Here is a 27,990-nt window from a genome sequence, read left to right on the forward strand (position 1 = left end):
AGATGATCGCATAACGGTTAGTTAAACAAACCATCCTTGAGCCTAGTATAGTTCTACTATCGTTGTGGTATAAAAGACACGTTACATTCACCTGAAGTGTCGTTCATTATTGTTAATCTCTGTCGGTCGTCTTGGAAGGACTGGGACTGATATCAAGATAGTATTTATGTCAACAAAAATTAGTTTACAGTTTATTGTGAGTTTTACATGACAATATAAATTCTTACATTTATTTAAGTTAGATAGTAAGCGAGAGAGAAAATCTGATCAGTTATCTCTCATGTACTACGTGTTACTATTGTTTTTGACACCCAGTTGCTACCTTGATAAGATAGAGTAATACGGAATTGAAACCTTTATTAATAAGACATTCCCACCGGAGGTCCATGGGGACAATCGTCGACGGTATTGGTTAACTCCAATTGTGTCTCATTTAAATTCTCCCACCAATAAATTCCTAAGGTGTTGGATATTACTCTGTTTAGTCCAAAAAGAGCATGATATCTAGATTCAACATAAATTAAGGTCCTTCCAAGGATTGCACTGGAATTGCAAAAATTATTTCGTTGCAGTCGCCATTATCATTATAGTAGGAGTTCACTCCAGTAAAGTCACATTCCCTGAAAAGTAGTCTTGGATCATAATCATCTCCCTCCTCTTCATCCTCTTCTTCTTCTTCCCTTGATTTAATATACTTGAGACAGTTGAGAGAATTGCTATGGCTGTTCATATCCCTTAGGAATTCTCCTGGATTACTCTCTATCCAGCTTAAAGATTATGCTACAAAGTCCTCTTCAGTTATATCACAAGGAGGTTTTATGGGAGGAGTAGTATTTTTTCCTCATTTGTTATTCTGTTGGAAGCTAAATACTAAAAAAATACACAAGTAAACTCTACGAACACATGTATCAAAAATTGAACGTGCAATAGTCGTCATGTTGTATCGTTTGTGATGACAAAGAGAGTTATGGTATGTGTGTATGCAATTTGAAGATAATGAACTAGTCTATGCTTGCAAAATGGTGTTTGAGGTTTGGTCAGGAGAAGAATAGGTTGTGGTGCAAAAGTATTTTTCATAATCGTGGTGATGGATTTTCTTGTTGGGTTCCAAAATAGATTATCTTCACATGGTGTGTCGTGATGGAAGATAATTGTTGCTACTGCAAATTTGGTATATTAAAATTCAGTTCTAATAATACACTTGGGAAGGGAGATTTTTTTCTAAAACAATATTTGGAGTGAAAATACATTTCTTGTTACTACTTTTCCATCGTTATACAAGTTATCTTGTTATAAGAACACAATCCTAGCTGATATGATTTCTGCAGATAGAAACTGGAAATCAACTTCAAAAGGAATTTCACTGAATTGGAAACAAACTTCTTTGCTCAACTTATGCTCAGGATTGGCAACTTCCCAGCGGTGTTAGACAGCCTGCCTGACACGACAAGATGGTCCCTAAACAGCTCTGGTACTTTCAACGTCAAATCTCTTTATTCTAAGTTGGTCGAAGACTATGGTATTCAAGACTTCCCTCATTATTTTGTTTGAAATAAGTCAATCCCTCCGAATATCAACTTTCTGATTTTGTGCATTATTCATGAGAAGCTAAATACAACACATCATGCAGATTAAAGGTATTGATATCTACAACTCATGTGTTCTTTGTGGTGATGACACGAAATCGTATGATCAAGTTTTCCTGCACTGAAAAATAACGCATATGATTTGGTCTTTGGTTTTGCTTAGTAATTGCTAGTCTTGGGTTGTACCGGGAAGTATGAGGATGTTAGCCTATAGTTGGTATCATAAGCTCTTTTAAAACTCAATAAATTTTATTTGGGATCTCATCCTAGCTGCAGTGGTCTACACAATATGGATGGAAAATACAAACGTACTTTTGAGCAAAATTATATGTTCAATACTGAAACAGATTTGGGAATGGTAGTAAAACGCTTGGTTTTAACTTGGGCTAGTGCAGCAGCAAGAAGGATTCATCTAAACTTTTCCAGCACAGTTCATAATAACTGGGATGTTATTTTTATTTGAAATTAGTGTTTCTTCTGTAATTTTTGCTTTTGTTTTAATCTACCTCTGGTAGAACTCTTGTACATTCATCTTTTTTCAATATATCTTCTCTTCTTATTAAAAAAAAGTAGGCGTCATGTTGTAGTCTAACCGACTGTGTCAACCAGTGTAACTACATAGTCGTCAGCTTTATTTTCAAAACAATGACGACCTACACCCAAAAATTTACACAGGAAAAACAAAGTTCATGTGGCACTAAGTCGTTATGTCTTTATTTTCATCAGTCGCCATTAACATTATCAAAAGTCTTCATAATCTTCATCCGAAGACCTAGACAATTAACTCTAAACAACATAGGTCTTCATGATGCTAATACATATACCTTGACAATATAAGCCCTGAAAATCACCATTTTCGATAATCTAACCTAATATAACAATTGGTTTGAGTTTAGATATCACTTGCAGCCTTCTTATCATCGTCGATGTGTTTTTTCAATATCTTCAAGGATTTTAAGATTGGGTTCACTGATCTCAATGATTTTAACTTTTTTCATACCTTTTTCCGTTGATTTGGAGATTTTGGGATCAATAGTTGTATCTGGGTAGTTATTGTTGTTGTTGACTCAAAAAGGGCAAAACATATTGAGAAAATATTTATTTCTTACCAAGAAGGTAAATAATATATGTACAAAAGAATCTCAATTTAGTAGAGCTACTAAGAAAGAAAATAAAACCAAACTAAAATTAATGCATAATTGCTTCCCATGTGTACAAAATTGTGTTCAAGATGTACCCTGAAAAATATCTATACTCACGCACTAGTTGTATATAAAAAAAATTGACACTGTTAATCATATCATCTAGTGTTTTACACGTTGCATCTCTCTCGATCCAAACATCCCACCATGCTAATATCCCACTAATTTTTTCTGATATTAGAGATTGTAGCCTTTCTACATTTCCATTCCCAAATGGTATGTATAAATGACTCTTTAGAAACCCACTGTAATCTATAATTGTTCAGAATAAAAATCCAGACACCTCTCAGTGTTTCACACTGCAAGAACAAATGATGATTAGACTCAGGCGCTTTCTTACAAAGTAAACAACCATTAAAGGTAAAGAAGTTTCTGTAAATATCCACGGTGGGAGTTGTATTGTAACACAATGACCAAATAAAAAATATTACCTTTTGAGGGATCTTAGAGTTCCATAAGCATTTGTGTGGAAAAAGTAATAACCCATCAATCTCCAACATCTTGTAACATTCTACGACTGAAAAGTTTTTACCTTGTTGCCAAATTCTCCGATCTCTCCCATAATTTTCTGATTGATAGTAGAGATCAAATTTATAAGATGTGAAACATCACTAATTTCCTCTTCTTTTATAAGTCTACAGAATGAAAAATTCCAATTCCTGTCACTAGTGCTGCTGTCCAGAAGGTCACTAATAGTAGCATCTTGTAGCCTACTAATCTTGTAAAGATTTACGAATAAAGACTGTAAACTCTACATGTTCAACCATGGATCCTTCCAAAAAAGAATATTATCTCCATAGTTAACCTATAAAGCTGAATTCTGGCGCACGTCGTCACTGCATGCACTTAAGACAATTCTTTCTTCGTCTTTACGACGATTGTTTATTCGCTCTATTAGCTATTATTTCAAATATATATGTTGTTTCTTGGCTTGTTATTTTCGATTCTTCAAGAATACCAACGATTTTTCTCAACATCGTTTTGGTTCATTTCAACAAGAGGGATTTTTATATGGCATCCAGATTCGTTTGGATTTATAAGATTTTGGGTAGAATACTCCATCTTATTTGGAGCATCTCTTAGTGAAGAACACAATATTTTTAAATGGCGAGAGTTGATTCCAGTTACCATCATTCATCACTACTATATCTACAAAAATTGGATGTCATTACAGTTCATGGATCCTTCTCTTTGCGATGTACTTGCAATTGGTGTCGTCATTTGTAGTTGAGTTTTGATTATATTGTATTTTGATACTTTTTATAATCTTGTAAGCAATAATGTAATCACTATTTTGGTTTGAATGAATTGAAATGTCATCTCCATAAAATTAATAAAAAAAAAAAGTAAGTATCATCATACTATGCGATTTTTGTTAATTTTTTTTTATTGTTTTGATGATATTATTTTTTTCATTCTTATTAAACTTTTGTTAAGAATCAATAAAATGAAGAGTATTTGAAAAAGCGGGGGTAAATTTGTTCGGCAATCTGTATGGACTAACTTCAATATTATTCCGAGAGCACCAGCTTATAAAGCAAGCTCAACCAAGAAAGATATCAAAGAGTTATATCTGTTTTTCTCAAATCAATCAGCAAATCAAACATATAGAAATCTATGAGCCTGATTGATGTGAGAACTACTTGGAAGGTGACCAATGCCGAAGTGTCAATCAATCTATTCCCAACAAACAAAGGTCAGATTTACCAATTGATTGAACTACGCACAACCTGTGATATTTCAATAATATGATCAAATATAATGCAAAAAAGAAATAACACAGACACCAGAAATTTTGTTATCGAGGAAATCGCAAATGCAGAAAAACCCCGGGACCTAGTCCAGATTTGAACACCACATTGTATTAAGCCGCTACAGATACTGGTGTTAGAGCACTGCTCGGTCGAACTTGCAAGCGTTGCTATCTCAAGCTTGTTTGTCAAGTTTAGTGATCAAAACTATAAGTCTTGATTCTAGTCTACTTATAGCTATGTCTCAGACTAGGATAAATTGTGTAGTTGAGGTTTAGAATTCACGGCGTTCATCAAATGAAGACGAAGAACTACTAAGGAGAGCTTGTGGAACTTCATCAACAAAAGATGTCTAGAGACTGAAACTCTTCTATCACTCGGAAAGTCTATTTTACTCTATCTCATATATTGAGGCAAAAGTCGTATAACTATACAGTATTCCATTATACACATTTGATATTTCGAGCTGAGTTTAACTCGCTTACGTTGGTAAGATTTCGCTTTAACCAAGTTTATCTTATATGCTTGAAGGAAGTCAAAAGATGATCATGTGAAAATCGCCTAGTAACATCTTACATGATTTGTGTGAGACAATCATTTGATGTAGACCTGGAATGTTTCGCATTGATTATTTCAATAACTTGAAAATAGCTTTGATCTAATAGTTTGTGAAAACAACTATTGTCATCTGCTAAGAATGTTTCAAGGATTGAAATAGAATTTAGAACATTTAACCATAATTGGATTATAGACATGGTATACGTACTTGCATATATGTTGATCCAAGAACGGTTTAGTATGCATACCCGTACGCGTACTGGCGAACTCAGTTGAAGTCCTGGAACTATTGTCTGCGTGCGCGTACTAATTCAACTGTTTTTTTTGGATGTGTGATAGTATGCGTACTTGTTCGCATACTGTCAGGCACAGTCCAAGTCCGGCTACTTAAGTGTGCGTACCCGTTTGCATACTTGAGTGGGTTATGTTCTATAACCGGTTGTGCGATGAACAAATAAATTTATATAATAAGGAATGAAATCTTTGCAAACCGTGGCTATAATGCTCATGCACTTATTCGAGTGAATCAAATCGATTTTGTTTCTATTGTGTTCTTGTATACTTCTATGAGAATATAACAATTGAAAAACTCTATAAATAGTTTCATTTGAGTCATTTGAAATAGTTGTGATTAAGATGAATAAGGTTGATAGGAAAGTGTTCATATGAATAACTTCAATTAACTATTGTTGAGCCATCCTAGTGTACACGTTTAGGTACGGTTACCTATATTTAAATGAAGGTACATTTCATCTGTGTGTAACAAGATAAGTCCATATAACGGTGTAGAGATATTTCTCTGATTTCAAGAAACCTTAGCTTGGCTCTTAGATCAGGTTTCATCTAATGATGAATATTGATTGCTTTGTTCCAAAGCTATCAAACCCTGATTTGAAGACTATATAAGGGAGAACTCTAACAACTAGGAAACCTAATCCCCACACCTCCTGTGTGATACTAGTTGCGACTGGAGTCGATTCTCCTTTAAACTTAGGTTTCTTCCAAAACCCTGTAGGTTAACGACTTGAATACTTCATCGGGATTATGAAGGCAGACCCAACTATTTTCTCTATAGTTTCGTGTTCTGGTCTTACTTCTACTATCGTGATTGAGTATTATCTTTTCTAAAGATTTGCTTGTGATTTATCTCCGATAGGTAAGATTAAAAAAAGTCACAAACATCTTCGTCTCATCGTTTGTGATTCCACAATATCTTGTTTCGCTTCCATACGATAAAGATTATTGTGAGGTGATTGATAGTACTTGGTTGTTCTTCGAGAATATAAGTCTGGTTTATCAATTGGTTCCTGTGCAGCTTGATTTATCATAGTATGGAACAAAACTCATAAGTATTTCTGTGAGAGACGGATTTATCTATATCAATAGAAGACATATTTGTTTATCAAGTCTTCGACTTTGGATCATAGCAACTCTTAGTTGTGGGTGAGATCATCTAAGGAAATCAAGTGCGTAGAATCTTGCTGGGGTTCAGAGACGTAAGGAGCGCAACTATACCTTGATCAGTGTGAGATTGGTTAGGGCTCAACTACATTCCAGTCCGAAGTTCATTGGTAGTAGGCTAGTGTTTGTAACGGCTTAATACAGTGTGGTGTTCAAAGCTGGACTAGGTCCCGGGGTTTTTCTGAAAATTTCCGGTGTCTGTGTTATTTGTTTTCCGCATTATATTTGTTTATATAATTGAAATATTACAGATTGTGCGTTAAGTTCAATCAATTCTTGAATCCGGCCTTTGGGTTGTTGATTGACACTTGGATATTGGTTTGTAATACCGTCCAAGTTATTTCTCTTATTCAACCGGGCTCGCAAATTCCTATTTGTTTATTGTAGATTGAATTAATAAATTGAGATATAACTCTTTGATATACTTTTCTAAAGATTTTAGTAATCTGATTCTATGGATAGTTGTATTATCTCTGATAAACGCGTCACTAGATACAAAAAGTTATGTTTCTGTGAAATCTATTAAAGAGAAAGATTTGTCAATCTCGAATATAGACGAACCTTGTGTTCCAACGAAACAGCTTTGCATTGAAAAGTGTTATCCTGATTACCTTACCGACGAGTCTGACTCTGAAGTAGAAAGGGAAGCATCCAAATAGAGTGCACTGATTATAAAATTTGTTAGAATCCAGGCGTATGAAATCAATCGGTTGAAACACAAATTCAATGTTCTTGTTGGTATGGTAAATGAGCGTGACTCTCAATTAAAGGTTCTTCGATAAGAAAACTCCTCAGTCTGTTCTTCACGAACTCTGCTTGAGGAAAAGCTCAAAGAGGATGCTTTGGAAATAAAACGCCTTTTGAGTAAACTCTCTATTCAAGGTTTTTATAAAGAGTCCACTATACAAACTTCTTCTTATTTTTCTGTAAAAATTCAGTCCCAGAAGCTAAATCGAAATCCCTTCCTATTGGAAAAAATGTAGGTGTATTTTCAAGTGATCAAATGATCAATACGAAACATTCTAAGTCTACACAAAATGGATGTCTCACACAATTCATATTAGTTGTTACCAGGAGATTTTCACATGATCATCTTTTGACTTTCGTCAAGAATATAAGATGAACTTGGTTAAAGCGAAAGCTTACCAACACATATTTCGAGAAATATGTAAGCGAGTTAAACACAACTCGAAATATCAAATGTGTATAATCGAAGTCTATATAGATATGAGACTTTTGTCTCAAATAGGAGACAAAGTAGATAGATTTTTGAGTGATAGATGAGTTCAATTCCCCACATACCTTTTATTGATGAAGTTCCACAAGCTCCCCTTAGTAGTTCTTCGTCTTCAATCGATGAACGCCGTGAATTCTAAAGCTCAACTACATATTCTATCCTAATCCGAGACTTAGCTATAAGTAGACTAAAAATCAAGACTTATAGTTTTGGCAAATAAAATTGACAAACAAGCTTGAGATAGCAACGCTTGCGAGTTCGACCGAGCAGTGCTCTAAAAATCTTCCCCTTTGTCAATTTTAGTGACAAAACTATCAATATATATGGATTACAAAATAAATAAACTTTGTAGATTCTCATCCAAATGTTTGATTTCCTTGGTTCTTCAACATTACTCGAAATCTTCGTCACTTCCAAGTACTCCAGTGATTCTGAACGTGTTTAAATGAGCATCATAGTTATTGAAGATCCGTAGCTATAAAAATGAGAAAACAATAGCTCTCAATCATTATTATGCTCATAATATTATTACACAACATCAAAGTTCAATTGTATCATAACTTTGACAACAATACTATGGTGATATGTATCACTCTCCCTTATATAGTCTTCAAATCAGGGTTTGCAATCAATGTTACTTTGGTAACAAAGCATTCGATATTCACCGTTAGATGAAAACCTGATTAGGCTCAAGCTAATATCTTTCAACCATTAGATCGAACTTAGCTTGTTACATACAAATGAAAAGTGACTTCATTTAGATATGGGTAACCGTACCTAAACGTATACACCTTTTTAGATCAACAATAGCTAACCGAAGTTAGCCATATAAACACTTTCATATCAACCTTGTTCATCTTAACACAACTATTTCAAACGACTCAAGTGAAACTAGTTATAGAGTTGTTCAATTGTTTATATTCTCATAGAAGTATACAAGACACAATTGAAGCAAAATCGATTTTGATTCACTTGAATCAATTCATAAACATTATACCCACAGTTTGCAAAAGGTTGCATTCGTTATATTATAAACGTATTAGTTCATGAACAAACCGATTTTAGAACATAAAGTATGCAAACGGGTACGCATCCCTAAGTAGCCGTACTTGGTCTGGGTTCGCCATATGCGAGCGGGTACAATACTTTCGTACACCACCAAACTCAGTTGAATTCCCGGACTTGAACTTACGTCGGTACGCATACGGGTATGCATACTATGGTTCCCGGACTTGGAATAACTTGCAACAGTTAGCATACACGTACACATACTGTTCTATGTACAATTAATGGTTAATTGTTCTAAACTCTCATTTCAATCATTGAAACATTCTTAGAAGACGGGAATACATGTCTCACACAAACTATTAGCTTCAAAGCAATTTTCAATGATCAAATGATCATTACGAAACATTTCGAGTCTACACCAAATGACTGTCTCACACAAACCATATAAGATGTTACCAGGCGCTTTTCACATGATCATCTTTTGACTTTCGTCAAGAATACAAGATGAACTTGGTTAAAGCGAAAGCTTAGCGACACATATTTCGAGAAATATGTAAGCGATTTAAACTCAGCTCGAAATATCAAATGTGTATAATTGAAGTCTATATAGCTATACGAATTTTGTCTCAAATAGGAGATAGAGTAGATAAACTTTTGAGTGATAGGTTCAAGTCTCCACATACCTTATGTTGATGAAGTTCCACAAGCTCCCCTTAGTAGTTTTTTATCTTCAATTGATGAACACCGTGAAGTCTAAAGCTCAACTACACATTCTATCCTAATCCGAGACTTAGTTATAGGTAAACTAGAAATCAAAACTTATAGTTTTGGCAACTAAACTTGACAAACAAGCTTGAGATAGCAACGCTTTCGAGTTCGACCGAGCAGTGCTCTAACAACTACCCAGTTTGCTGCTTCTAGCAGTGTGAATGCTTCTGTATCTTCAGAGCTAGAGGCATAGATGGCCCCAAATCTAATTTGGATAGCCGTACCTTAGACCGCATGCTTCTTTCATTAGTAATCTTCATAAGTGCTTCAATTTTCTCATCAAAAAGGATCGTCACAATTGAGATAGAAAAGATTCAATCACAAAAGAACCATACTGGTTAAAATTTTCATTGACTAAAATCTCCGGAAGAAGAAGAAGGAAGTGTAAGAAAATTTTCAATAGATCTAGAAAAAGTTTATGATTTCGAAGAAACAACAAATTCTTCAGAAGAAGAAGAAAAACAAATAACGAAAGCAGGCTTTCAAGGGGTATGAAAAGATTCGTCAGAAATTGAAATACAAATTAGATTTATTGTTAAAGCAGATGCAATGTTCAACCCCACCTGAGAAATATGTTGAGTTACTGTATCCTCCAAAAGACCACCATCAAGAGTCTAAAAATCCCAATTAGATATCTTTTTGTATTAAAGTAAAGAAGATGATATGTAGTTGATTCATGATGAAACCCAACTTTTGCTCTTACCTAGTGTTTTAGTTCGTTGTCTCTCAATATTTATTTATACTTTTACATTTACGGGGGATTGCATTTTAAGAGGTAACTTTCGGATATTCTTCCTAGCCTAGATCTTATTTGTGCAATGATGCATGAAAACTCTGGAGATTCAAAAGTTGAAACCAAACTGAGTGTTTTTTTTTTTTGGGTTAACATTCAACTTGTGCCGGCACTAACCACCGCCTAGAATAGAAGTACACGGCCCACACAGATGAGACTTTCAAGAAACTCGTATAAATACTCGCTCTCCAGTCTCCTCTCGTCTATCTCTACCTACGTCTACTCGTTTTCAAATTTCAAAATCTCAAGAATTCGAAAATAAAACTCCCGCCAGAAAACACGATGAAAACTCCGATCCGCAAACAACTACAACAACGAAGTCCTCCTAGTAATTCATCAAATCCACTTAAACGAACTGAAAATCTTCTTCACCACGAATCCAAAGATGTAAGTTGAAAACCAAAATCTCTATCTTAATCGCTTTCTTCTTCACTTCATTTGCTGATTTCGTATTTCGTTTTTGTTTTTGGTTTATGAAGATTGAATCTTTGTCTCAGATGATGACTTCACCTGTTAATGAAGAAGTTAAAGTAATTTCTTCATCAATCGAATCATCATCAACCGAATCTTTTGAGATTCTTGATTCTGATCTTCTTGTTTCTCCTACAACAGATGAAGTAACCAAAATCCCTATCTTAAATTCTTAATCGCTTTCTTCTTCACTTCATTTACTGATTTTGTATTTCATTTTTGTTTTTTGTTTTTGAAGATTGTTTCTGAATCACCGTCTCCGATGATGAATTCACCTGTTGAAGAAATCAAAGTAACTTCTCCGGATACCGGATCTTCAATCGAATCTTCTGAGATTTTAGATTCTGATCTTCTTGTTTCTCCAACAACAGATGAAGTAACTTCAACTTACTTTATATATTCCCATAATTTGATTGATAAATTCTGAATAGAATCAATTTTAATTGTTTCTTGTTCTTTTTGCAATTGCAGAATCTTGTTTTCAATACAGAATCATCTGGCTCAACTTCATCTACCAGTTACTCTGTGAATTCAACTCCAGCTAAATCTGACGAATCTCAAACCTCAACCGCAACTGAAATTTCCAAAGTAATTATTAACATAAATTTGAATTTTCCTCACTCAGCTTCACCTGAAGTCATGAACAGCACTGCGAACGTTTCACCAGATGAATCTTCAGAATCAGAAGTGGAGATGATGATGATGGTAGATCTTCTCAAACGATCTGGGACTGATTTGAATCGGTTGAAATCGTTACTAAAAATCGATGACACGAATCTCAAGGATGACCTTTCTGAGCTTATGAGTGGGAAGGTGCGGATAGGAATTATCTGTTTCGTCGTATGGATCGGTGTGCTTTTGGTCATCCTGCTGCGTAAATCAAGCTGTGGACTATCGGATTCCCTCACTCCCCCAACTTGATATCCTGGTTTGGTTATGTTGATCACATTTTCTACGGCTAGGTTTGATCATCTTTAGATATTTTTTTACTTGGTTGCTGATTGTATTACTGATGAAAAATAAATAAGCTGATGATGATAATGATGTGACTAGATTTTATTGAGAAACTCGTAAATGAAATAGATTCAGATTTTCACTGAGAAAGTTGTGTGTGATTTTTATTTTCTGCTATGATAATTTAGGGCTTGATTAGCCATTTTATGAGATGCTTGGATGTTGTAGAAAATTTGATTGAACTGGTCATTATGTATCTATGAATTGAATTTGCTGAATTACTGGATTATAATGGTGTAAGTTACTCTATTGAAGATGCAAGGGGGAAAGTCCCCCCTTCAATTGTATGTCTAGATTGAAGATATAAGAGGGTATAAATGTCTATATAAAAGTGTACCACAGCTTTCCCCACCACAAACAGGTAATTTAGTTGGATGTGGAGGTGTTACGATTGTGGATGCCATCGTTTAGCAAGAGAACTTCGATTCCTGTTTGTTATCCTTGTTTCTCGAAGTTAAATTTGTTATTGTTCTTTGGTTCTGAATCGAGTTTGATTCATCAATTCGGACGCGCCAATGTAGAAAGGATATTAGGAAGAATACCAGTACATCATGTCTGAAACTAGAGGAACAAAATGTTAGTGAAATTGGCATTAGCGGGGGGTGGGGGGATGGGGGTTGGCTGCGTTGTTCAATATGGATGGTGTTCTTTGTGATGATGAACCATCTCGAATGGCTGGGATTGATTTGTTTCCTGAGATTGGCGCGGAAGTTACAGCTGAACATTTGCACCTTTTACTGGAACTGGTAAATTTCTGCATACACAATAATGTCATTAAGACATTCCTCTTCTTTATCTCATTAGCTTTAATGATAATTTTCTATGTTGTGTTTTCTTGAATGGACTATCTGGGGAGACAAATATTCTAGGAGGTGTTGCTCCTCTAAAGGGAGTTGAGGGATTTGATACGGAGGTGGCAAAGAAACGGTTGAAATACATCAGTAAGGTAATTGACGTGTCATCTATCCGTAACTCATTTAAATTGGGAAAGGAAATGAGATTTGAGTGTTGTAACTTGTGTCAGATCATTTTGTTTTTGCAAAACTTCCCGCAGTTTACCAAACCAGACTCTGGAATATGATTTCCTGGTGCCCTTGAATTTATTGCTTCAGTGTAAAAAAATGGTCTGAAAGTAGCTGTTGCTTCCAGTGCTGATCGGATCAAGGTTGATGCAAATTTAGCTGTTGCGGCTTTACCTTTGTCGATGTGAGCCAATATAATTTTTCAGCTAATGTTTGTACATCTGTAGCAAACCCAAAGTCGCATTGCCAGATTACCTTCTAGTGGTCATCAATTTGGTGGTGGCCTATAGATTACTTACCTCCTAGTGGTCCATTTGTACAGTGATCTGTTGTTTATAGATGAATGATTATCTCAGATCCTAGTGATTTTTAAACTTACAAACATAAAACGTCACAATCTCCCTTATGTTGCTTGGTTCCCATTCTTGTTATCCAAGTCTACGACTGTCTTTTCTTAAGTAGCATAAAATTAAATAGAAAAAATGGGCCTCACATGTATTATTTTTTATGTACGACTAAGCTGCTCAGTGATATCAAGGATGCTTATGGTGGTTTTGCTTGAATCCTTTTCCAATGATTTGAGTGATACGCTGCTTTTTAACTTTTCCTTATCAACATTTCCTTGATCTGACTGTGTTGGGCATCTCATTTGACGCAATTGTATCAGCAGATGTGTTTGAAAATTTGAAAACCTGCGCCAGATCTTTTCTTAGCTGCATCAAAATACCTTAATGTGCCCCCTTCTGAGGTATACCAACTAACAGATTCTCCAGAGGGGTTTTATCCATTTTTCAATGTAAAAAAGGTCACCAATGTTTGTTGGGTTTATCATCCTTTCGTATGTGATGTGATATTCTACCACATCCTCATGATCTTGCGTCTGACCCAAGATTGAGTGTTTCCACTCTTTCATTTTCCAACATTGGCTGTCTTACTTCCTCCCTTCTTTCCAGCGTATTGTCATTGAGGATTCACTCGCTGGAGTTCAAGCTGCAAAAGCTGCACAAATGAGGTGAGTCTCTTCGGATACCTTTACCAGCATGCATTGTGAAAGTTTACCACACATGGTTCTGTTTTAAGACTTCTTAAAGCATATTCTTGAAGACTGGACACTTACTTTGTACTAGTCCTGGTTCTTTTGCAAAAAAAATAATAATTCTGCAACATGTTTTTCATTTTCATGTACTAAAGGCTTAGTTTTGGTATAGCTGTGATAACATCATAACCAGAAGAAACAAGCTGGGCGTGCTCTTATCAAGAAGGAGATACCAAATATCTCAATTCAAGACATTCTTGGTGGTGGTGGTGTTTCTAGTTGTGATAGTATGTAATGGTCATATTTGTAGTTTATTTACATCGATTACCCTGTTGCATCCATCAATAGTGGCATGCTGGAAGATAGATATTGCAGTAATTCTAAAGAAAGATTAATGATTGATGGTTTACTGTGTTGTGGTAAAATACTTTCTTTTCCAAGAAACTGGTTACTGGTTTACATTTTGATTCTTTTGTGTCCTACTCTTTAGCTGGTTTACTGGTATATGAGAAACATTGTTGTAACGTTGATTGACTGGAAGTAGCTCCGGCCAATTTATTTTATTTTTATATAGGTTTTTGTTTTTAACATTTGTTGCTTAAGTTTTCAGTCTGTGGTGTGTGTAATTTTGCTTTCTAAAATTTCTGTAGTTTAATGGAAAACCCTAGAGCACTTCTAATGCAGGTGGATTTGCATGTAGATTGCTAGAGGTTCAGATGATGTCAGAACCGGATGCTGAGAATGCAGACGCCACTTTTCAGATTTTATCCCAACGATTGAAAGTAATTATTTAGTCTTTTTAACACTCTTGATTTTATTTATTTTTCGCTTATATTGGTATGCACTATCTCCAGGGAAGTTGAGTAGAAATCATGATTTGTTCGCAGCAAATATGGGATGAGGTTGGTGCGAGCTACGCTGAACTCGACCAAACGTCGTCTGAGATTGACAAGGGTTGCTGGGACTCTTACAAGAAAATAGTTGATCAAGCTCAAAGTCGACAGCACGCCCTTTCAGGGTTGTGAGGGAAGAAACCACTTACCAGAAATTATTGCAGAAATTAAGAGTAAGTATTTTAGCCAAATATAACACTCATAATTTGATTTTTCTTCTTATAACTGCTATGTGCTTTTCTATTGGAAAGCTGAGAGTAAAAGTCATGATTGTTTGCAGCAAATACGGTTCGAGGATGGTAAGCATGTTGAGGAACGCAAAAATATGTTGCGTCAAATAGAGAAGGAATGCCTGGGCGTTTACGAGAGAAAAGTAGATGAGGTTGCAGCGTGGAAAGAAGAACTTCTCTTTGGTGGCTCTTATAGAACTGAAGATTCATAAGGAGCTCCGTGCTCTCGGAGAGGGAAATGTTTATGTAGTGAGTAAACACAGGTTTTACACCTACATTCCAAACTATTCTCTGATGATTTCTTCAGATGCATGTGGCGGGATTAAGTTAATTACAAACTTGCAGTTCGTACAAGTTTAATTGAATAATATAAAAATTTGATATGTTACTAATTGTTCTACAGCCGCAGTCGACAGAGACAATCCAGGAAGGATTAGACTATGCAACAATACAACTATGTCAGATCGAAGATGAGACCAGGCAGGAATTTGTTATTGAATTTGAATCTCAAGAAAAGGTACCATGCTTCACCCAATCTATCATCTAACTTTTAAAGTTTTGGTTGGTTTATTGTTTGTTACTTGTGAAAAAGTATGCAGGAGTTTGCTGATGCTCCCACAGTTTACTGTTAAGATGATCTGAGGAATTTAATCCTAAGCTTCAGGTGATCTAACATGTATAAATTTTGTTTGGTTTATTGTTTCGGTTCGAACAATTTGATAGTGGACTTCTCTAGGCCCAATGACTGTTAAAGCTTGGTCCTTCTGGAAGGAGAGATGCACAATGGTGCTTAACAACAAATTTTCCGAACCCTAAGAAAACAATTCAAGCTATCACTGCTTTTCTAAGGACCTCAGCTAGAGTTCATGAAGAGAAACTTAGTGCTGTTATAATGATATGCCATAGTCCATAAACAAGTAACAGTTCACCTGGATCAAGGTGTGCCATGTCAATGGAGATTTAAGAGCCGACCATTTGGAGTGCTTGGCGGTCTTGGAGGCTGTTGCATGGTTTATTTCTCTGGTCTGAAAAAGATAATCCTAGAAACAGCCGTTCCAAAGTCTGACAAGCAGAATTCAATGTAAAAGCTCTGACGTTCCCTGGGAATGACAGGAAACATTGAAGATTTTTTTATTTTTATTTTAAATATCTTTAAACAGTTGGTCGTGTAAGATTTTTCTTTTGGTGTACTGTAGGATTTCTTGCAGTTCCAAAAACACAGACCCATTTTCCGGCCCAATGACTTTAAATGGATGCCAATCTGGTTTCTTAACATACTCTTGCCATATGATGCTTAATTGAGCAGCTCTGAGAGATGCTTCTACAGTTGAAAATCTTTCCTTGCACGCATTTAAAAATGGCTACTCAACATGTCCACCTAATAAAACTTTACATGCGACTCAAATCAATTGATGTAATGAAACTCGGTCTAGTCTCAAATTTCTGACTAACCCCTCTCTCCAATCCTCCACCTAATGCATCCGCTATAAAGTTTATTTTATTTCCCACACACAACAAATGAAATTCACCTTCATTATAAGACTTTTAACCTTGCCTGAACAAAAAGTTCGGGAATTATACTCGTATAATTCGCGAATCCGTCCGTATCGACCGAATCCGTACATATCAGCCGTATAACTGGAACCCCGATTTAGATTCGCGAATTTCCAGCTCGGAACGATTTTAAGCGTATTTACGAATTACCGAATCATACGGCCCGTATAATACTTTACCACATCATCACTCAATTATCACTCTTTATTATATTTTTGACTTTTAAAATTTTACATACACCAATCTGATTCCAATGCCACCAACATGTATGTTATTTGCTGATTGTAATTCATATATATCATATATATAGTCCATGTCAACTATTAAATTATTGTATATAAGGAGGGATTATATTAAAAATGACTTTTTAACAGGATAATATATGCCGAATTTTGTACGCCGAATTCATATCTGTAAAACGAATTATACACGTACGTATGCCGTTCCGTATTACCGTCGTATCACGAATCGTTGACCGGATTTTTTACCGAATTTGAATTTTATAAATCCGTATAATACTCGTACGTATCCCGTTCCGAATATTTTACTGTATCCCGAATTGCTAACCAGGGAACAAACCATGGTAGTTTGTCTGACAGAAAAGCTTTTATTGCAACTGTAGAATCAGAGTTTATAAGCAAGACTACCACCCTATTTTTTACTGTAAAACCATAGGATTAGATTTGTATTTACTGTAATACTTGATTTTTTTTACCTGATAACAATAATTGAGTTTTAGTCATCAAAATGGAACCAGAAATACGATATAATAAATTTTTACCTGATAACAATCATTTCATACACTGTTTATACATGTATACCTATCTATGTGCATGTATGAGTATGACCAACACAAATGCTATACTCCCTATCTGAGTCGAGGATTTGTAATTCCTCAGTTCACTACAAAAAGACTCTTTTACATAGAGACTTACAGAATTTTGGAGAGCAGCTAACTAACGCCACATCTCTTACACCGATCATTGCGTGTGAACATAAAATGAGACCTGATTCCTGTGTGAGGATGAGGATGCAGCAGGCAAATATCTCCACTCTGGGGTCTTCCTATCCAGTAATTTTGTCCAGAAGAAGACATAAGGCAGATCATCGTCAACCGACTGCATCTCCAGCTCACCAGGTAAAGATATATCTCTAGAATATGTCTCTCCTGTTTGATTAACTTTCACTGTAGTTGCAAGTTTCCTCACAACCACATTCCACCATGACTATTATCAATATTAGGTAATCATCATTAAACTCTTCATTGATTATCAAGACTTAAATCGGTTTACAAGATGGATACAAGTATTACAATAATCTTACTTGCTCCTAGATTTACTTTCTTTCTCCTGATTTCTTATCTAACAATCACTCTAAGAACCCCCTCACAAGTAATAACCTCTCCTCTTTATATAAGACCTTACATAGTGGATGACAGCTAAGAGATCCTTTATTTTCGGAATCTCTATGCGATACACTCGCTCATGTACAATCACTCGTTCTCGCACAGACCATACTTCGCACAGATCTTCACACTTTACTCGTGACTTTGCTGACATCATCCATTACGTCATATCAACCTTGCTGTGTGCGATCTCCCTCGTTTAAGTTATATAGTCTTCACTTCGCATACTTACTAACATGTGCGATATCTCACTCCTACATTCTGCCTCTTCTCATTTCGCTTATTCTACAGGGTGAGCGGTATGAGAAACTCCCACCCTATATTATCGCATATGCTTGTCTTTTCACATTTTGCTTTGCCGACAATTTTCCGAAATTCCGTCTTCCCTTGTTTACACGTGTCTTTTTAACCATTCATTTTTTGACACGTCTTTTTAACCGCTTGTTTCTACCCATTCATTTTCTCGCATTAATGAGAAGAAATTTTGAAAAACGGGACACACTTTTCCTATATATCTTCCTTTATCTTCTTCTTCATTCTTTTTATTTCTTTTACTCTTCTTCATCTTCTCTGCTACTGTTCTTTATCAAATAACCTCCATTCCCATTCTTTAATGGCTCCTGCTGGTAAAAAGATGGAGACAGAATTTATCAAATTAAAAGACGAACTTCATTCGAAAGGTTATACACTTTCTCTTCCTCCATCAACTGATTATTCCTCCAAACTTAATTTTGATTTGATCAACTCTGAACAGTGGAGTAATCAGAAAGTCATTGTTTCATTAGGGCAACTTCAAATTCTTCCAATTCCCCTGTATAACCCTGAAATTCCTCTTTTCTATAAAATTCTTGCTGATGAGAGATTTGCACGGGGAATATTTCAACTGAGTGGTGATGCGATTAGAATATTCTCGTCGCGCAGCTGGATTAGAGTCCTCTTACCCTTATGAGATCCGAAACAAATTGTATCGCGATAAAATTATTGATCCCACTGAATATACTCTTGATAATTTCTCCAATCATTATTATGTTGGGCTTATGAAAAGTAATTCAACCAAATGGGTCGTTTGCTTAAGAAGAAAAGACGCCATTGCTGAAGATAACAGAATCATGCGAGACGTTGACTGGAATGATAAATCCAATAACAGTGCTCGCCGATCTAATGATTCAAGTTGGCTTAATTGTCCCACTATTTTAGAAGGTCCCTACATTTCTGGTAAAGCTGAGGATGGTTCTGATCTTCCGCTTCCTGATAATCTTTCTTCTTATCAACCTTGGAAGTTCGCATTGTCCGAGAGTGAGACAAAGAAAGTGGTATGTCATTTTCGCATAAGTATTCTCAATCTCGCATAATCTTTCCTCTAATTTCTTATTTTCTAGTAATGATTCAAGTTGGCTTAATTGTCTCACTATTTTAGAAGGTCCCTATATTTCTGGTAAAGCTGAGGATGGTTCTGATCTTCCGCTTCCTGATAATATTTCTTCTTATCAACCTTGGAAGTTCGCTTTGTCCGAGAGTGAGGCAAAGAAAGTGGTATGTAATTTTCGCATAAGTATTCATAATCTCGCATAAATGATGACTACACGAAGAAATGGTGGAAGGAGACAATTAAAAGAAGCAGTAGAAGAAGCTGGAAAAACTCCTTTTACTAGACAAATCCAAAGGGAAGCAATACCGTCCAAGTGCATCTTACCAGTTTTTACTAGTATATTGTATGGCAGTGCTTTTGCAATACAACATTTGAAAGCCTACACCCGATCTCTATTGCAATGGAAAAATAATGATGCAGTCATGTGTAAATATTTTGCTGCGAGCTTGGTGGGAGAAGCTTTGAAATGGTTTGAAGGGCTACCAGTAGAATCCATTGGGTCATTTCACCATTTACAGAACGTCTTTTTAGGACAATACATCAGCAATAATATGTCAAGACCAGGGATTGAGACAACATTCGGACTTCGCAGAAGAACAAATGAGACTTTGCGTCATCTAACAACACGCTGGAAAACCATGTGTAGCGAAATGGGAAGACGAGTAGATGAGCGACACCTTATTCTTGCATTTATCAATGATCTCTTTGCTACAGATTTATTGTACATACAAATCTTTCGGATAAAGGATACGATAATAATGTCAGAATTGCGCGAATTTCAAGAAGAGTACATAACACTTGAAGAGAAACAAAGAGATATAGAGTCGTACCCAGTTGCAATACCAGATGCGAAGGGTGTAAATGCAAGTTTACTTCCAAGATTGACAAATACTGTTGCGAGTACATCGCAAGGGAATCAAGGAAGGAATGTTACATAAATGGAACAAAAACTGGTAGTCATGGGTAGTGCAGATCAAGCAGAGTTTGAAAAGCAACATCAAAATCGCGGAGGTACTGATACAATTCAACCAGGAAGTTCTGGAGGTCCACAAACACATTATAATAAAAAAAATGGAAGAATAGTGTGGGAGCAGATAAATTTTCCAAAGTTGAATACCACAGTGGATAAGATATGGGAAGTTGCCATCCTAATGGAAGATATTCCAGAACCACATAATGCAGGAGACGAACCACCACTAGGGAGGAGGAGTAAAGAATTTTGTGTATATCATAGATTTCACGGTCACACAACAAGTAACTGCATAAATTTAAGGAAAATCATATTAAGGATGATTGAACAGGGAAATTTGAACCATTTCTTAGCACAACCAAATAATTTGCCACCACCACCACCAAGGGGAAATGAGTATAAAGCGGATAATGGAAAGAATGTACATATAATTGAAGTGGGTGCGAAAGCGAAGAACTTGTATTGTAATTCGATTATACATTCATTCAAGAATATAGAAGATTTCCATGATAATATCTTAAGTAGGGTGTATGCGAGAGATGTTGAAGGCAAAGAGATCCCAAATCTTGTGAAAGTATCACCATTAAAAGAGTGGAAAAAACAAGTTATCTCATTCAGCACGGAAGAAACACCAGGCGTAGGAGAATCACATGAATGTCCATTGGTTGTAAGGTTAGGAATTAATCCAAATCCGAAAGTAGAGGATGATGAAGAGGATGAAGCAAACGCATGGGCTATGAATAGAATACTAATAGATACTGGGAGTTCTGTTGATATCCTTTTCTATCACATATACAAAACTATGGGCGGAAGAGATGATGAGTTAATTCCTTCAACATACAAAATTTATGGATTTAATGGAGCTGCGAACAAGCCAAAAGGAGAAGTGACAATGCGAATTCGCCTTACAGAACCTATCAACGGACATTGTTTATGTGTAGTGGATGTCGAATCACCTTATAATGCTTTAATTGGTAGACCATGGTTGCACAATATACTGGGGGTGGCATCGACATTTCATCAATGCATAATGTTCCCTATGCCTACTGGCATTGGAATAATCAGAGGAGATACAATTGAAAGTAGGAACTGTCAAGAAATCGACATTGATAAGTGCGAAGAAAGAGAAAGTAAGCGAAGGAATTGGAAACATCGCATTGCAGAGAGTCAAAGAGTTGAGAAGTTAATGTTAGATGCAGCATATAAAGTTGAGGAATGCACAAACTTTTGCAGAAATTAAAGCTGAGAAGTTAATTGTAAACAAATAAGCAGAATACTGAAGCAGAATCTTCTGCGAATAACAGTGCTAAGCGAAACAAACATATTGCTTCTATAGAAGAAGGAGGCACACAGAGGCAGAAGTTTAATTTTCAAGACAAAAACAAAGGATACTAAGAATCTCGCATAGAGAACTAATATTCTGCAAAACATTTGCAAGCTGAAGGAGAGAAAAAGAGTAGTATGAGGAATGCACATGCTTTTCTTTATGCGAAACAAAAACAATAAAAAATCTTTGTACTAGAGTTGTAAAAACTCAAGTATTGGAAATATGGAATGAGAAATTCAAATTTCATATAGTGATATTACGTCAAAGAACAAAGAAAGAGTTAAATCTTTAAATAAGAACTTAAAATAAGGCAACAGAAATGATATTTATTATCAGATAGACTAGGAATCTGAATATGGCGTGCAACCTAGTTCGCATACATGCAAGAGGAAAAAGAATATATAAAAATAAGACCTATCGCACGTCATAGTCGGAGAAACCTAAAAAGCATGACTCAAGGGAAAGCAACACCGACCCTAGAACTTGAGTTGTGGAGATTTGAGGTGAGAATAAACGAAAATTCCCATTCGGGAGAGATACCTTAAATTTTCAGTCTAAGATAATAATCTTAGATTGAGATCCTAAGGTAAGAAAGTCTCTCTCAAGGAGTGCAGAAACTCGATCAGGGAGCCGAGGTACTCGGTTGAGTCAAGAGTGCCCGGGGCATCTGGAGCGTACCTTGCCACTCTTGACAAGTCCTGACTATGATGCACTCGGTCCGAAGATACCCCGCCTAGGGTGCAGTCTCGCAACCATAAACCTCATCGGTAGTGTATGCGAGACTGCGAAATCAACTGGTTGTTTAATTACCGGATGGGAAGAGCCATAACCTTAACCCAGTAGAGGTAAGCTTCCTTGAAGGGGCAATCAGAGGGGAAGATAAGGACGAAACCCTCCATTAGGGAGCTTAATTGTGTCAAAAGACGTAAATGTCATGAGACTTTTTACTCACGGGAGTATTAATACTTGTCATATTTATGCGATAAAACTTGAAGAGGTAATAATACAAGCAAAAGGTAAGACGAGATCAATGGGTCGATACACTACAATGTAAAGACTAACTGCGATCTCGCCGCACAGAAATAAGACAACATAAGACCTTTACATAGGAAGGCAAAATAAGACCTCAGAAGAAAGATCACATATACTAATGATTATCTTAAATGAGAAAAAGAGAAAAAATTATTGAAGCTAATGCGATAATGTTCGCACAAGAAGAATTTTATGATAAATGATATAAATCATACTTGGCCTATCAAGATGTTTTGCTTCATTGTAGTTACTCGAAAGTGAACTAAGGAACTCTTGTTAAGAAGTCACCTAGAAATATTGCTGCCGCTAAGTTGGGAAGTATTAACAACTCCAAAGATATGCCAAACATTGATGGCGAGCTCTTTGTCGTGCCCTATCCGAACGTTAGAACTCATCCCTGCCATAAGATAACCCTCCTTATAGGTTCATAGAATGAAGAGGGTGATCCGTCAGTTTCTCCAGTGCGTGTGATGAGGTTTTTCCTCCAGAAGAAAGAGTATCCAGCTTCTCATATTGATTTCAAAATTTGCCATAATCCGATGTGCTCTTATGAATGATGAATGAGGCATATGTTAAGCAATGAGCGCATCAAAAATGACCTAACTAAAGGACAAATTGTTGAAGCTGTAATGGCGTCTGCAACACTTCTAATTAGGAAAGATGTTGCGGGTTTGATCACTTTCATTTCTCGATGGTGTCCTTCCTGTTAGAGCACTGCTCGGTCGAACTCGCATGCGTTGCTATCTCAAGCATGTTTTTCAATGTTAGTGATCAAAACTATAAGTCTTGATTTCTAGTCTACTATTAGCTAAGTCTCGGACTAGGATAAAAAGTGTAGTTGAGCTCAAGCCTCCATGGCGATCATCATACAAAGACGAATAACTACTCAAGGAACTGGTGGAACTTCATCGACTAAAAGGTATGTGGAGACTTGAACTTATCTATCACTCAAAAGTCTATCTAATCTATCTCCTATCTTGATACAAAGGTCGTATTGATATATATACTTTGATTATACACATTTGCTATTTCGAGCCGAGTTTATCTCGCTTATCTATTTCTCGAAATATGTGTTGGTAATCTTTTACTTTGGCCAAGTTCATCTTTACTAGTGACGAAAGTCATATTAGTTTCAATGATTGAAGTGAGAGTTTAGAATATATAACCTTGGAAGGATATAAACAATGTGTGGTAACACATACATGTGTAAATCCTTATTCCTTGAACCAAAGTATGCGTACTTTGCTGCTCAGGAAAAACGAAACTAAAGTCCGCGTACCAGTACGCGCACTGTCGAAAGTTCACATCCGGTGAATTTATGCTGGAGTTTGTGAACTGAAAACAAATTTATTCCGGGTACCTAAGTCCGCGTACCAGTATGCGTACTTAAGTTGGTTATTTTCTAAAACCAATTATTGGTGAACTTAAACTTATATAAACTAAGGAATGCATATTTGCAAACTGTGGCTATAAAGTTCATGAATTTATTCGAGTGAATCAAATTGTTTTTGCTTCGATTGTGTCTTGTATACTTCTATAAGATCTAATCAATTGAGCAACTCTCTAACTAGTTCATTTGAGTCCATTTGAACTAGTTATGGTAAAGAAGAATATGGTTGATATGGAAGTTCTCATATGGCTAACCATTTGGTTAACTACTGTTGAACCAACTAAGTGTACATGTTTGGGTACGTTTACACAAACCTAAATAAACTTGCATTTCATTTATGTGTAACAAGCTAAGTTCGATCTAAAGCTTGAAAGATATTAGCTTGAATCTAATCAGGTTTTCATCTCATGGTGAATATTGAATGCTTTGTTACTAAGCTAACTTTGATTGCAAACCCTGATTTGAAAGACTATATAAAGGAGAACTCTAGCAACTGGGAAACCTAATCCCCACACCTCCTGTGTGATACTAGTTGTATTATCTAGATTCGATTCTCCTTTAATATTAGGTTTCTTCTCGAGACCCTGTAGGTTAACGACTTGAAGACTTCATTGGGATTGTGAAGCTAGACCCAATTATTTTCTTTGTAGTTGCGTGATCTGATCTTGCTGTTTCTATCGTATTTGAGTACAATCGTAAGATTGGCTTGAGATTGATTTCTCCGATAGAAAAGATATAAAAGAAGTCACAAACACCTTCGTCTCATCGTTTGTGATTCCGCAATATATTCTTTCGCTAGTCGATTAAGATTATTGTGAGGTGATTGATAGTTCTAGGCTGTTCTTCGAGAATATAAGTCCGGGTTATCAATTGGTTCTTGTTCACCTTGATTTATCAAAACACGTAACAAAAACTCATAGGTATTTCTGTGGGAGACAGATTTATCTATTACCGTATACTTTTCTGCGTGATACGGATTTGTTTATTAAAGTCTTCGACTTTGGGTCGTAGAAACTCTTAGTTGTGGGTGAGATCAGCTAAGGGAATCAAGTGCGTAGTATCCTGCTGGGATCAGAGACGTAAGGAGCGCAACTGTACCTTGGATCAGTGTGAGATTGATTGGGGTTCAACTACAGTCCATACCGAAGTTAGTTTGTAGTAGGCTAGTGTGTGTAGCGGCTTAATACAGTGTGTGTTCAATATGGACTAGGTCCCGGGGTTTTCCTGTATTTTCGGTTTCCTCGTTAACAGAACTTCTGGTGTGTGTGTTATTTCTTTTCCGCATTATATTTTGTTATATAATTGAAATATCATAGGTTGTGCGTTGAATCGATCAATTGGGAAATCCAACCTTTGGTTGTTGATTGAAATTGATTGATCCTTGAACATTGGTCTTTGGTACCATTCAAGTAGTTTCTCTTGTATTCAATTAGACTCGCAGATTTCTATTTGCTTGCATAACTATTGGATCGAGAAAGTGAGATATAGCTCTTTCATATACTTTTATTAAGATTGAGTCTGATTGTCTAGTTGATTCTCTTAAAAGTGTATTGGAGTTTGTCCATACAGATTTCTAAGCGAAATATTGGGTGTGGTTGTTAGACCCCACTTTTTCAATTGGTATCAGAGCAGGCAAACACGTTTAAAGACCTTATAAGTCTGTGTTTGTAGCGATCTGACTATATGGACAGTAAAGTCTCTAGAAATGCTTCACCAGGATTAAAAACCAATCGTAAAGAAAGTTATGATAAACTGGCTATTCTACAGAAAAAGTTGGATGAACAAATCCGGATCAACTCTAATCTTGTTGCAAAAATTGCAATGATCAAGGATTTGAAATCTGTTAAAATTACTTTGATGGATTTGAATAACTCTAGTTTTTCTTCTATGAAGAACATTCGCAAGTCAGATGATAAACAATGTCCATACGTTGTGAAACCTGATATGGCAGAACCGCTCAGACGAGCTTAAAGATGTTGGTCCATGTTTGTTTTGTGATTCCTCTAATCACTTTCAGCATACTTGTATGTCCTTCCAAAAGAGTCTAAAAGTTCCAAGTAATCTTCATAAGAAAACTGAACAACTGTTTATTTCTCTAAAAGGATGTACAAAACTAACAAGAAACCCTAAACAAGAAAATAGTGTTAGCATGGGAACTTTTGCTTTAAAATCATTGTCACCCTTTCAATGTTTCTTGACAGCGGATGTAGCTGACATATGACTGGTGATCTCTCATGGTTTGTTACTACAAGCGATTATGAAGGAGGTCCTGTAACATTTGGAGATGGGAGTTTTTGCTACATAGGCAAGAAGGGGACGATCAAACTACCCGACGCATCTGAGATTCATGACGTAGTATACGTAAAAGGTATGATTGCAAATATTCTTTCTATTAGTCAAATCTGTGATAAAGTCCATAGAGTTGTCTTCAATGCAAATGGATCTGGCATTATGGATAAAACTCATGGTAAAAACAATTGTTATCTTCTGGATACTCAGTTCAGTAACTGTTCCAATTTTACTAAGGTGGAATCTACATATCTTTGGCATGAGTGTTTTGGTCTTATCAATTATCGTCTTCTAACTAAGATCATTAACAAAGAACTTGTTAGAGGTGTTCCCAAAATCAATGCAAAGATCGATGGTGTATGTGGTGCCTGTCAAAATGGTAAACAAACGAAAGTTCACCATAAATCATCTCGAGATATTCTCACTAAAGCTCCACTTGATTTAATTCATGTGGACCTCTTCGGACCTATTTAACAACCCACGGTTGCTGGTAAGAAGTATGCTTTACTTATGGTAGATGATTACACCAGATTCACTTAGGTTGCATTTTTATCTCATAAGAATGAAACCCTTGATGAATTCAAGATTATTGTTAAAAGAATCCAGAACGAACAAGGTTACAAACTAAAGAAAATGAGAAGCAACCGTGGAACTGAATTCAAGGACACTAAGATGTTTGAATTTTGTGACGAACTGGGAATTATTCAACAATATTCACCACCCATTACTTCCCAAGCCAATGAAGTTGCAGAAACAAAAAATAGGAACATTCAGGAAAAGGCCAGGGTAATGCTCCATAACAAAAACTTACCGTTAAGGTTTTGGGGAGAAGCTGTCTTTACAACATGTTATTTGATCAACCGTGTCTACCTGTGGTCTAAAACTCTGAATACTCTTTATGAGTTGTGGTACGGTAGAAAACCCAACTTGCACTATCTCAGAGTGTTCGGAAGTAAGTGCTACATTCTAAAAGATCGAGAACATATAGGGAAATTTGATACTAAAAGTGATGAAGGTATCTTCCTTGGCTATGCATCTGATAGTCGTGGTTTTCGAGTGTTTAATCTCAGAACCCAAGTTATGATGGAATCCTCTAATGTTATTGTCGATGATATTAGTAATTTTCATCATGATAATCCTTCCTGCTGAATTTCCACCAACTGAGACAATTGAGAAAGTCAAAGAAATTCCAGAATCAGTTGAAAGTCATTCCAACTGTTACTGATCCTGACATTTCTAGTAACGAGGATAAGAGCACTGATCAGGCTACTCCTGTTGAACAAGAGCGTGTCCCTCCTCGACACCTATGGGTTCAAAGGAATCATGATCCCAACAGTATTATTGGAGGTAGAGATTCTACTGCTAAGACAAGATGACAACTTCAAAATATTTGCAATTTTGGTTGTTATCTTTCACAAGTAGAACCGAGGAATATTGATGAAGATCTTAGCGATCCCTTTTGGGTGAATGCAATGCATGAAGAGTTAAATCAATTCCAAAGACAATACATATGGGAACTAGTTCCTTGTCCCTCCAATATCAATATTATTGGTACTAAATGGATATTCAAGAATAAGTCTGATGAATTTGGCACAATTGTTAGAAATAAAGCCATACTTGTCGC

General features: G+C 36.1%; 2 protein-coding genes across 14 annotated transcripts; both read left to right on the top strand.

Moving 5' to 3' along the window:
* Positions 1–10,646: 10,646 nt before the first annotated feature.
* On the top strand, positions 10,647–11,532 carry LOC113273359. Its single transcript, XM_026523095.1, has 5 exons — positions 10,647–10,751; positions 10,862–10,981; positions 11,074–11,211; positions 11,307–11,423; positions 11,503–11,532. The coding sequence occupies exons 1-5, from the start codon at positions 10,647–10,649 to the stop codon at positions 11,530–11,532; spliced, it is 510 nt and encodes a 169-aa protein (XP_026378880.1).
* A 150-nt stretch (positions 11,533–11,682) lies between these two features.
* LOC113271740 lies at positions 11,683–16,303 on the top strand. 13 transcript variants are annotated; one of them, XR_003322308.1, is made up of 10 exons: positions 11,683–12,795; positions 12,904–13,055; positions 13,542–13,619; positions 13,825–13,883; positions 14,608–14,689; positions 14,795–14,973; positions 15,081–15,279; positions 15,434–15,547; positions 15,623–15,694; positions 15,767–16,303. XR_003322308.1 is itself a non-coding variant. In XM_026521642.1 (4 exons), exons 1-4 carry the CDS (start codon positions 12,485–12,487, stop codon positions 14,300–14,302), a joined length of 483 nt encoding a protein of 160 aa, XP_026377427.1. In that variant the 5' UTR covers positions 11,683–12,484; the 3' UTR covers positions 14,303–14,574. The 13 variants fall into 13 exon arrangements, 1 of the variants encoding a protein (XP_026377427.1); XR_003322301.1 differs by having other exon boundaries at positions 11,683–12,595; positions 12,719–12,795; positions 15,623–16,303; XR_003322302.1 differs by having other exon boundaries at positions 15,081–15,293; positions 15,623–16,303.
* Positions 16,304–27,990: the final 11,687 nt, after the last annotated feature.

This window comes from Papaver somniferum, chromosome 4 (assembly GCF_003573695.1).
Source record: "Papaver somniferum cultivar HN1 chromosome 4, ASM357369v1, whole genome shotgun sequence".
NCBI lineage: Eukaryota > Viridiplantae > Streptophyta > Magnoliopsida > Ranunculales > Papaveraceae > Papaver > Papaver somniferum.